This window comes from Phoenix dactylifera, chromosome 8, assembly GCF_009389715.1.
Source record: "Phoenix dactylifera cultivar Barhee BC4 chromosome 8, palm_55x_up_171113_PBpolish2nd_filt_p, whole genome shotgun sequence".
NCBI lineage: Eukaryota > Viridiplantae > Streptophyta > Magnoliopsida > Arecales > Arecaceae > Phoenix > Phoenix dactylifera.
The window spans coordinates 23,559,332-23,571,000 of record NC_052399.1 but is presented as its reverse complement, the minus strand read 5'-3'; the positions used below and the strand labels follow the sequence as shown (position 1 = coordinate 23,571,000).

Genomic DNA, 11,669 nt, shown 5'->3' with positions numbered 1-11,669 from the left:
TATATTTTGGATATTAATCGGCAAAATTCAATGATGAAAACTAGTAATAAAGACATGATCCAAAAAAAAAGATTCAATTAAGAAAATATAATTTTAGCAAGCATTCGCCATAATAAAAACTAACAATGATGATATAGTCATAAAGAATATATTTAATAAAATATAATTTTAGTAAGCATTCATCAAAAAGCGAGAAGCGAAGTTTTAATGAAAGCAAAAAATTCAAAAATAAATCTATAATGTTATATTTAGAAAGATAAATTTGATTTAAAAATTATAATTTCAGTACATACAAGAGAGATAATCATAATCAAAGCTCTATTTAAAGTAAGAAGTCAGAACATATAACTCAGAAAAAGAGATAAGAAATATATGATATTGAGAATGCCAAATGACCATGAACACTCTCCTAATTAACACAAATGCATACTCATCTATACTCATAATAGAAGTACCTAAATACAAATATGAGCAAATAAGAAAATCAATTAAGACGTATGAATAATCGTAAACAATAATTATTTTAAAAAAATAAAGATATACTTATTTTCTCATTAGAGGCTCCTATATTTTGATTTTATCATAATGACACAATTATTATAAGGAGAACCATAATATATTCCAAGATCTATGGCACCCAATATTAAAAGAGTATGGATTTAAATGATCAATGATGTCAAATATTCAGCATAATGCCCATAAGATAAATGATATAAGAGCAATAATTTAAATGTATAAATACTAATTAAAACATATAATCGCCATCCACCATAGTTAATCTCATTCAAAGATAAAACTTCAACATGCATCCCAACATAAATATCTTTAATAAAGTTTCATAAGCTAATAAGTAGAATTGTTCCAATTAATGGAATGACATAATGTGACAATTTTCAATGCTCTAATCACCCTACAATAAAAATGATGATTTCAGCATGATAGTTTTAACATATATAACTCTAGCTTACTGATAATCACTAATTTACAAAGCCTTCTTTATATGCTTTTATTGGCCTAAAATCTCACGCATCAGGCATGCCAACCATACTTCGAATAGAAAGAGGTACAAAATATGGTTGATACAAACCAAGGACATCTCCCTCGAAGTGGTTATGTACAATCCATAAACACAAAATCGACCCTTAACCCTTTTATATCCCAATATAATTGATTCGCCAAAGATAGCATTTTACAATGTCACCTTTCATTTTTTAAGAAAAGCAAATGTATCATATCACAATCTCGACCAAAGCTCACACTATATACTCCATAACACTTAGCATGAACACTCCATGCAATAAATTTACCTTCAATCAAGGACTGGTTGCAGGGAGTCAGGGGAAGGGAAAAATAAAAAATTCCATTAATGCTCGAGCAAGATAATTAAATGATCACGATTTCTTTCTCTCAAGCTTACAAAACTTGTCTCAAGAAAGTATAGGAGAGTAGCACGTGGCACGCAAATGGTTTTAACTTTCCTCATTATACATTGGCACGAGCCCGATACTGATAGGTGAAGTGATATTCTTACACCAAAAAAATAGTTTTTTTTTCTTTCTTTGAGAGTGTAATAGGGCTCCACCTGTTTCATTGAAGATGGGTTTAGTTGTCCACAAGCGGGTATCTGAATTCTGAAGCTTGCGGGAAGTCATTTTGGATGTTTGATTTCTCTCGAAGCGGCCCGAAGTGAGTTTCTAAATGTTGGAGGTGATTTTATTTGGCCGAGAGCGGAGACATTTGGGCAAATTTTAATGCCGTTCTCAGTTTTCACGCGGCAGGGCGAACCTAGAGGATGCGGCTTCTCCGCCCGCTTCTCCCTCGTCCTTCCCCACCGACTCGCCGCCTCCCGAGCTCTCGCCACCAGCTACAGTGGCCGGATTCGTCCGAGTCGACTCGTCCGGCCGCGCCGTCGCTGTTGCCGTCGAGGTCGACCCGCCGGAGTCTTGCCCGGGACACCGCGGCTACGCCCTCCCTCGCCGCGATCTCGTCTGCCGCGTCGCGCGGATCTCAGCTCCGCCTCACCGACTCCGACCCCCCTTCTCGACCTCGCCGACTATTTACAAACGCTAACCCTAACCTAACTCCGCCGAGGTCAGCGAGGTCCTCAAGTCCATCCGGAGCCCCGGCAAGGCCCTCGAGTTTTTCCGCTTCGCCGCCTCCCTTTCCGGATTCCGCCATGATTGCTTCACTTACAACCGGATCCCTCTCCATCCTCGCGAGTCGGGGGCCGACCGGACGTCATCCGCGGAGTCGTGGACGAGATGGAGCGCGAAGGCGGTGCGGGGGAGCATCTCGACCGTTAACATCTTGATCGGGATCGTTGGGGCGGGGAGCTGGAGCGGTGCCTGGAGCTGGCCAAGAAGTGGATCTAAGGTTTAATGGGTACACCTACAAGTGTATGGTGCAGGCTTACTTGAGGTCCTCGGGATGCGGAGGGGGCGTTTCGGGTTTACGAGGAGATGAGGAGAAAAGGTTACAAATTGGACATCTTTGCTTATAAATGCTTCTGGATGCATTGGCTAAAGCTAATAAGGTTTTCCCTTATCTCTTCTCTTTGAATCTAATTCAAATTTAGGGTCTTGTTAATTGGTTCTCAATAGTTCTTTTTCTAAAATTTCGTATGATTCCAATGCCGCATGGAGTTCCAAAACTGATTTGATGGATTAATCAAACTTATAAGATATAAGGATGGTTTTTAGTTGAATCCTTACTGCAGTGACTGCATGGGCGGGCAAAATTTTTGACTGATTTATTGAACTTCTTCGACTATGTGTGTTGTAGTGAAGATTGACATCATAGAGGTCGTTTCTAAGTTTTGTCGATCACATAGTGATGCAGACCGCGTAGCTTGTTAAGTGGAGATCCAAAAATCATTAAAGAAATTTTATATGACAAAATGAAAGGACAAAGGCATTTTTATTATTTGGAATTGCACTCGTGTTAATGTTTAGGAGAGGTGAGGAGCGGTTTAGATTTCTATGTGAGGTTGATTATGAGGGATCCATGAGTCCTGACAGTGTGAATTGCAAGTTTTTTTTTGTCTTTTTTTTTTAAAGCAGGAGAGTTGCTGGTGTATGAGGGATAAGAACTTTTTGAGCCTTTGTTCCTAGATTGTTCCAAAAAGTTCATTTGGTGTAGCAACAGCTGCAACACCTTGGGGCAGTCTAACTGCTGACCTAGACCCAGACCCTTGGCCGGGTCAATCTCCTATCCCATTTTATAACTCTATTGCCCTCCTCGTGGTTAAGAACCTTTTTGAGCCTTTGACCAAATAAAGTTATCTACCCATTTTTTGGGGGTGTTTGGCTGGTTATAACAACTCTCCCTTATCCACCACTTAGCCAACATCTAGACACAGCCTTAGGGGCTCATAACTTCCTGATTCAGCTTGCATGGGTGCAATTGCAAGGTGCTAAACTAAAAGTATAGGAAATATGCTTGCAGGAAGGAGGAAAGGAAATGGAGAACCTTGAATACATTAGAAAAGGTAAAAGGAACTTGTAATTCACTACAAAAATTTATCGGATTTTCATTTCTCAATTCTTTGTTGTAGGGATGGACCTATTATTTACATACATAGGCAAGTTAATTAAATGATGAGATGTACAAATTAATCTGTATTCTTCTAACTGTTTTTACTCTGAGAGTTTATTTCTCATTCTCCATTGTGGGGACGAACCTATGCTTTACATACATAGGCTAGTTGAAATAAATAATGAGATGTACAATTAATCTGAATTCTTCTAACTGTTTTTCACTTTGAGAGCAACCTCAAATTTTGTACTACTCCTGAACTTATTGATTAATTTGTCCTCAAACTAATCTTCTATGCCCAAAATGACTTAAATCAGATGAAATCCTGAAGATGGCCGTTTCCAGCAAGTTGAAGTTCTATGTGCAAATGGATTACATTGCAGGGAGCTCTTTCTTTTGTTTATCTAGGACTTTAGACAACCCGTTAAGCTTAATCATTGAATAACTGTTGGGTATCACATCATAAATAAGTAATCTTAATTTATTTACACAGGAATTTCCCTTACATGATTTAATGAGTAATTGCAATTACTTTGTGCACCCTTATCATTTAATTCTCTAGTCAATTATGTGCTCTAATACAAGTGAAGAAGAATCCATGCATTTTCTAGTTAAAGCACTCTCTAAATGCAGATTTTTTTTTTTGGCCAAAAAAAAATCACAGATTCTAGATATAGTACTATAATTCAAAGGAGCACATGGAAATTGTATTGAAGAAAAGGATTGTAAAGGCACATGATAAAAAGTTCTTTGATCATGTTATTTCTCTTGCAGTCCTTCTGGACAATGTCCATGTTGTGCTTGTAAATGTTGCCTCTGGGAATAGGAGGCACATGAGGTTCTAGTTCTTTTAGATGTAAAAGGTATGGTAGGGAGTTCTACTGGAAGTGTTAAATTTTGAATTGCATTGTTCCTATGGTTAGTCGGGAATACTATGACTTTGTGAAGAAGATTCTTCCCATGTGGCTCTTTATGAATCCCAAGGATTAAGATGGAGGAGATGAAGAGGCAAATTCATTATTAGATTTTGACCCTCCATGTCCATCCAAGCATGCATCTGTTTAAGTCAAGCAGTTTTATTGTCTGGCTTCCATCCTTATGAAATCATCCAGTTGTTACATTTTCTATTAGCTTGAAATGTGCTTCTCAAGATCCTGATGGATTGTTCTCTATGATTGTGGTGATCCTTGTTTTTAATAAATCATTGTCTTTTCCCATCAACTGGTGCATTCCTGATGAATCTACGCTGCTAGTTAATTGGTTGGAGGTATAGGAAGAAGTAGAGACAGAAGAAGAAAATGGAAGAAGATAAAAGGTGTGAAATAAGTGTCGAGCTAATGTTTTCATAACTGTATAATGTACTGGGTCAAGGGTTCATGTTGTGCTTGTCTTCTTTCCCATGTTTGCTTATCTCTATTTTCCTACATTGTGTATGAAAAATGTAGCATGTAGTTTATTCACTAAAACAAACTTGTAGGTATATTGTAGATGGTAGAGTCAGTTCTTTTGAACTTTGTGATGCGATACTGTTCTAGACATTTAATCCCAATCTTTTGTATTTTATAAAGAATATGGTTTTTGTATGTCTTCCTTCTTTCTTCTTTGTTATTATTTGGTACTTTTCCTAACTTTTTTAGCTGATTTGTGTCACTTCAACAGGTGGATCAAGCTTACAAGGTTTTTGCAGATATGAAACGTAAACACTGTGAGCCAGATATGTATACCTATACGATTCTCATCAGAATGTCAGGAAAGATAGGGAAAACGGATGACTTTCTCTCCTTTTTTCAAGAGATGATAAAAAAAGGCTGTGTGCCTAACCTGATTGCTTACAACACGATGATTCATGCACTTGCCAAGAACCGAATGGTGGATAAATCCATCTTTCTTTTTTCTAAAATGGTTGAGAATGATTGCCAGCCTAATGAATTTACATATAGTGTTATAATAGATGCTTTAGCAATGGAAGGACAACTAGACAGACTAGATGAAGTTGTGGAAGCTTCTGGTAAGTACATGAACCAGTCAATCTATGCATATCTGGTAAAGACACTAAGTAAATTAGGCCATGCAAGTGAGGCCCACCACCTGTTTTGTAAAATGTGGAGCTCTCATGAAAAAGGCGATAGGAATGCTTACATGTCCATGCTAGAGACTCTGTGCAATGCAGGAAAGACATCAGAGGCCTTAGACTTGCTAAATAAGATTCATGAAAAAGGAATAACAACTGATACTGTCATGTATAACATGGTATTTTCAGCTCTGGGTAAACTAAAGCAGGTATCCTATATCTATGCTCTTAATGAACAGATGAAGCATGATGGCCTTTCACCTGATATATTTACTTATAATATTCTTATTTCAAGCTTTGGTAGAGCTGGTCTAATTGATAAAGCCAATGAACTCTTTGAAGAAATGGAGAGTAGTGAATGCAAACCTGATGTCATCACTTACAATTCTTTAATAAACTGTCTTGGGAAAAATGGAGACCTCGATGAAGCTCACATGCATTTCAAGGAGATGCAAGAGAAGGGATTGAATCCAGATGTTGTCACATACAGTACCCTTATGAATGCTTTGGCAAATCAAATAAAGTTGAGATGGCTTGCAGGTTGTTCGATGAGATGCTTGCTAAGGGATGCTTCCCTAACATCGTGACATACAACATATTACTTGATTGTCTTGAGAAGAGTGGGAAGACAGCAGAAGCATTTAACCTATATGCTACTTTGAAGCAACAGGGGCTGACTCCAGACACAATAACTTATTCAATACTTGAACGGTTGGAAAGTGGGTCTCACAGAGCAGTAAGAGTTCGCAAGCAGAGTCGCATAACAGGTTGGGTTGTTAGCCCCTTGAGGTGATGAAGTCTGGTTGTTTGTAAAGGGAAATGCCTTTGTTGGACATGATGATATTTTAACTTCCTTTTTGCAAGTTCAGAAATGCATCTTTTCTATTTTGGTCATCATATAGAGGTATCCTTATCTAGCGAAGGGCTGCACATGGACCTTGGGTTTCCAATTTACAAACGAAAAGGGTCGGTGGAGTTCTGTTCCCAAATATGCTGCAACCATGCCTTGGGCTGAAAATAAAGTTCTGTTTCCAAAGCTGATTATTGATGCAAGGGTACTGTGCAACATAAAGTGTTGGCCTTTGCTTTGATAGGATCCACTACTATATGTCACCGCATCAGTTTCTAAGTTTGGAGAGGTGAAGCATAAAACTTTGAACTTCAGTTGTTATGTTTGGACACTGCAGTGAAGTTAATTTTATCTCCATTAAGATTTCAAATTCCTAAAAATTGAGCATAATTCTTAGTAAGCATCAAATATGATGTTATTGATACATGAGTTTAGTCTGATGCCAAGATCTATTTTCTTGGGATAGAAACCACGACCTTTTATTGAAGGTTTAAACAACCATCAGCTAATTGGATGGGTGGGTTCCTCAATAATAGATATGATGGTTATGCTTTACATATTTATTGGGCCAATTTTATAAGACTATTGTCCTATTATCAAGCTGGTTAAAATTCAATAAGACTGATGTCTTTCGACCCAGCCAGAGCTAATTTCATGGTTCCCTTAGTCAGATGTAGCGGCACGTGCTCTGTTACCTGACATTTGCAACAGTGTTCTTATTGCCATTTAGTAGATAGATGATGGATTCAGGCTTGTTCACATTAGATTTGTCTTGTTTCAATGTCGATTTGTTTGTAGGTATTTATTAAATGTAGCGTACTTATAAACTTCATTATATTTTCACTGTTGGTTGAATGATCTGCCTTGTGTAGCTTTCTGCATAATTTATGGCTTTACTAGATTTCCACACTAGACCAAGCAACATCCCTTGAATACTATATATTCATTACTTTTTGGGCTTATTTTACCTAAGAATTGCTGTAGAAGACATTACTAAAAATTTGTAACATTTGGTTGAGATTGGTTATTAAAGGGTGAGCCTTGGCACACTAGTAATCTTGCTCCATCATGACCTAGGTGTCACGGGTTTGAAACACACGGAAACAACCTCTCTGCATGCAGGCCCAGACACCATAATGGTGGGAGCCTCGTGCATTGCAGCGCCCTTTTTTTTGGTTGAGATTGTTTATTCATTATCTTGATTCCAATACATTATTCATTAAGTTAGTGATCAGGTATTGGTTGTTGTTGGAGTGGGGCGAAGAGAAGGGAAGCCCACCTGGAATAATTACTGGTCTAGTACTTTCGGAAACACTTTCAAGTCGAACTCAAACCTCCCCAAATTGGAAAGGAATGCTGCCATTGTCCAACTGCCCAGTTCCCATTGTTGGTTGCATTTTCTCACATGCATAAGAATACAATTAATTAGTTCAGTATTCTTTCAAAGAAATATTTTCAATTTTTCTCATTTAGTTGTTAGGCAATTATGGTTGCAGAAACCTTCCATTGATTTAGTAGTTATTTTCTGAACAAGATATTTTCATTCTCTCTAATTTAATTGGCAGGGAATTATGGTGGTTGAACTGTCTGTTGCATTAGTTTAGCTTGGTTGTTCTTATTGCTCCAATCTGGCTGAGAGGAACGCTCTCACATACCACAAATAGGTATTGCTCCGGTTCATTTATTAGACTTATTTTACCACCCCATGTTACTGAGATTCATGTAATACCTGACAGATATTAATAAATATACTCTTTTATTTCTTTGGGTCATATCTCTCCAGTTTTGCTTCAGAGTGCATTTTGTAAACAACCAATATCATTTTTATGTTGGATATATTGTTGGATAGCAAAATTGCTCTCTTCACTTGAATATGTAGGACTGATGGCACTTTTGATCATCAGAGCAGGGTCTCAAATGCATTGATTCTACAAACATGAAACTTGCATGAGATTAGAAAGAGGATTCAATTTCAGGCTAGCGAAAATGAGGTGAGAAATCAAACCCAGAGTGTTGACTTCTTATTTTGATTGTTACCATCTCTCTTTATAAGTATTAATACATTGACATAACTGCAGACTCTATGAACAGTGAATTTCTATAAGTTAGGTCCCGTTTGGCAGAGCTGTTGGCAGTAGAGCTTTCGGAAGTAGAGCTTTTTAAAGTAGAGCCTTTTGAGGTAGAGCTTTTATAAAAAACTATTTGCTGTTTGGCAACTACTTTTCTAAAGTACTGTGGAACTTTAATGTGTTTGGTAAATAAACTGAGAAAGTACTTTTGGTATGACAAAATGACCATAAAAGACATTGCATAGTATTATATAACAAAACATAATAAAATATAATATGTGTTAATACATAAATATATGATATAGTATAAAATTACTATAATGTAATATAATATTATTATAATATAGTAATATAATATTGTATACTATAGCATAATAATATAACATAATTTGATATTATATAACATAACATATCAATGTATTATGATCTAATGTAATATAATATTATATTTATTGTATAATACAATAATAAATGTATAAAATATTATAATTATTATCATTATATATTAATAAATATAAAGGGATATTTTTTGTAATTATAATATTTTATCATGGGTATTTTGGTCAAAAAAATAATAAATCAAGACATGCTAGAAGTGCTTTTCCGAAGAAGCTGTTTTAGCTTTCTGGCAAAGCTAAAACAACTTTCCGATTTTTTAACAAACATCTTTATTCTATCCAAAAGTACCTTTTGAGGATCGAAAATGCTTTTTGGCCTACCAAAAGATTTGCTAAACGGAGCCTTAATATAAAACCATGAAAGTATTAGTTCCCTTAGATCAGCTTGCATTACAAGTCACCCTTCTGAAAATCTCCCATCATGAGGCCTTGACATGGTGTTGCTACCGTGGCTTCTAAGATAAGCATATCTTCTTTTGAAATGAATAAAAGGCGTGGTTTGAAATTGTTATCTGTTGGAGGGTTGAGACATCATTAAAGATGAAAGAGCCCCAAGCCAAAACTGTAGGTTATCAAAACACACTGGAACTCAATAATACAAGGTCATGCTGGACTTTTTTGAAACAGGTCAAAACAACGCCAAACCTCCTCATTCCCTGAAATAAGAACTCTTCATGTGTCAGGCTACACCTACTCTCACCAACAGGTGTTTCTACAAGGAAATTGTCCCTTAAGATATCTAGCTAATTTTAAGGTAAATAGGTCAACTTAAGGGGGAGATGAGGATGTGGAAAGAGAATCATGCAGCAGTACAAAATGAATGTCTAAAATGTCTAGGGAGTAGAAACCATGTCAGCAAGACTCTGTACTAACTAAAGTTGGCACAAATTCATTCCATTATTTAACTACAAGGTGTAAACACAATGTACTCTGGCCCTAAGTCTCTGTGAGAAAGTGGGAAATTGGTGTCAGGTTGACAGCTGGTTAGAAGAAAATGAGACATCTCCATGAAAACAAATTTTCTCCATTGTTAAGTGACAAGAAAAATGACTGCCTTTGCCTGCACCATGCATATTAAGGTTCATCCTGACATGTCATACACTGGTGGGGGTATTATTGAGGGAATGAGGAGGTTCCTTGTTGCTCTGAATTTTTCCGGATAAATTTCACATGACCTTGTATAAAGTTTCAGTGAATTAGAAATTTTGTAGTAACCTTTAATATTGTGGCTCTTCCACCTTAAATACTTTCTCAAGCATTCCACATCTACCAACTTTAAACTAGGTCCTCGAAACCTGTCTCTCTTTTCTTTTCTTTTTGTGGATAAAGGGGTCAGCCTCTAAAATGTTTTTCACACCTCCTTCACTAATGCCTAAATCTTCTCCAAATTTGCAGTTAAACTTGTAACTTACATATATAAAAAGATTGAGTTGCTTGTAGAACTTTGTAATGTGGCACCTGTTAATGGTGTCCCAGCTATCCGTCAAATACTTCATTCGCTTAAAATAACTGCTTGAATGACACATGCCGAGTCTAGTACATGTAATTTGAATATTGATGATACATTTATATAGCAGTTAGAAATTCAGTACTAAATCTGTGTAACCATCTTTTGTAACATGACAAAGGTGTTTCCACATATTGAAAGACATCATAATATAATGTGCATATGTGTCTATCTGGATGTCCATGCTTGTATATATGTGTTTGCATTCATGTGCACGTGCATGTATCTGATTATTTTGTGCATCACATGTTCGTTCGTATGTTTTCTCATGGTTCTCCTAGTGATATGCTTTGGCTACTTTTATTGTCTACAGCTGCTAGATCAACACCGCCCAGTAATGTTAAACCAAGTCCTTCAAATTCATTTTCCAAGAGAAATGGCAGCAATCCAAGGAATTAAGGAAGCAAGAAAGTGTCTAGACGTGGCATCTGTACTTGGTTCCACAAAATGATAAAGCTAGAGATGATGGAATTAAGCTGTTGATGGCATATGCCATGTAGGTGCTATAATGCGATCACAGTCACTAGTGTAGTCAAGCAAGCTATTCTTGTGAGTGGAGGCCTCTCAATAGCTATGGCACCCTTGGCCTATCTGCCACTTGTTATAAAATTCCTGTGGACCAAAGTGTAATGTGTTTTATTCTCATGTAGTGGTAAGAGTTCTGTATTTCTTGTAGGTAGCTATAACCAGTGCTGGTATCATAAATTTGATTGAGACAAGGAGCCCCTAAGTTGGTTCAAATGCATTGTCATTGATAATTTTAATGTCAAATAAAAAGGAAAAAAAAGGATTTAGCAATTATGCCGACTGATTGAGTGGGTAACTTCATTTAGCAATTATCCTCTCAGAAGAGGCCTTTTCAATTTGAGTAATGATCCCTGGGCCCATATAATGTTATTTCTGAGGCAGCAGTATGATATTATCAGGTTTTGAGTAATTTTTGTTTCAAAGGGTAAGTATATGCTGAGATTATTTATGCAGGGCTTTGTAATTGCATTGTGCAAAGCTTTAAGCTAAGGAACTCCAAATAAAGTCGGAAGGCTCTACTGACTTTAATTAAGCTTGTTAACTTAAGGGCATGTAAGAATTTATAAGTTAAAGGTTTAACAAGGGAGCTGTAGAATTTTTTCCTTAGCATGTATGCTTTATGAAGTTTGGAAGGCATTGCTGCCTTCTGCCTTGATTTTGTAGCTTGTAACCTAGGGTTTTAAGTAATTTAAGGTTCACAAGTAATCCTGCA

At 36.7% G+C, this 11,669-nt stretch overlaps 1 protein-coding gene across 1 annotated transcript; it reads left to right on the top strand.

The window, feature by feature from the left end:
• Nucleotides 1-1,572: 1,572 nt before the first annotated feature.
• LOC103713441 (pentatricopeptide repeat-containing protein At1g51965, mitochondrial) lies at nucleotides 1,573-11,237 on the top strand. Its single transcript, XM_039129311.1, is given in 13 exon segments — nucleotides 1,573-1,891; nucleotides 1,893-2,005; nucleotides 2,008-2,077; nucleotides 2,079-2,329; nucleotides 2,332-2,364; nucleotides 2,367-2,422; nucleotides 2,424-2,496; nucleotides 2,499-2,533; nucleotides 5,194-6,100; nucleotides 6,103-8,119; nucleotides 8,360-8,446; nucleotides 8,534-8,634; nucleotides 10,743-11,237. Coding segments are annotated over 10 exon segments (1,974 nt in total). The 5' UTR covers nucleotides 1,573-1,751; the 3' UTR covers nucleotides 6,399-8,119; nucleotides 8,360-8,446; nucleotides 8,534-8,634; nucleotides 10,743-11,237.
• The last annotated feature ends 432 nt before the right edge of the window (nucleotides 11,238-11,669 follow it).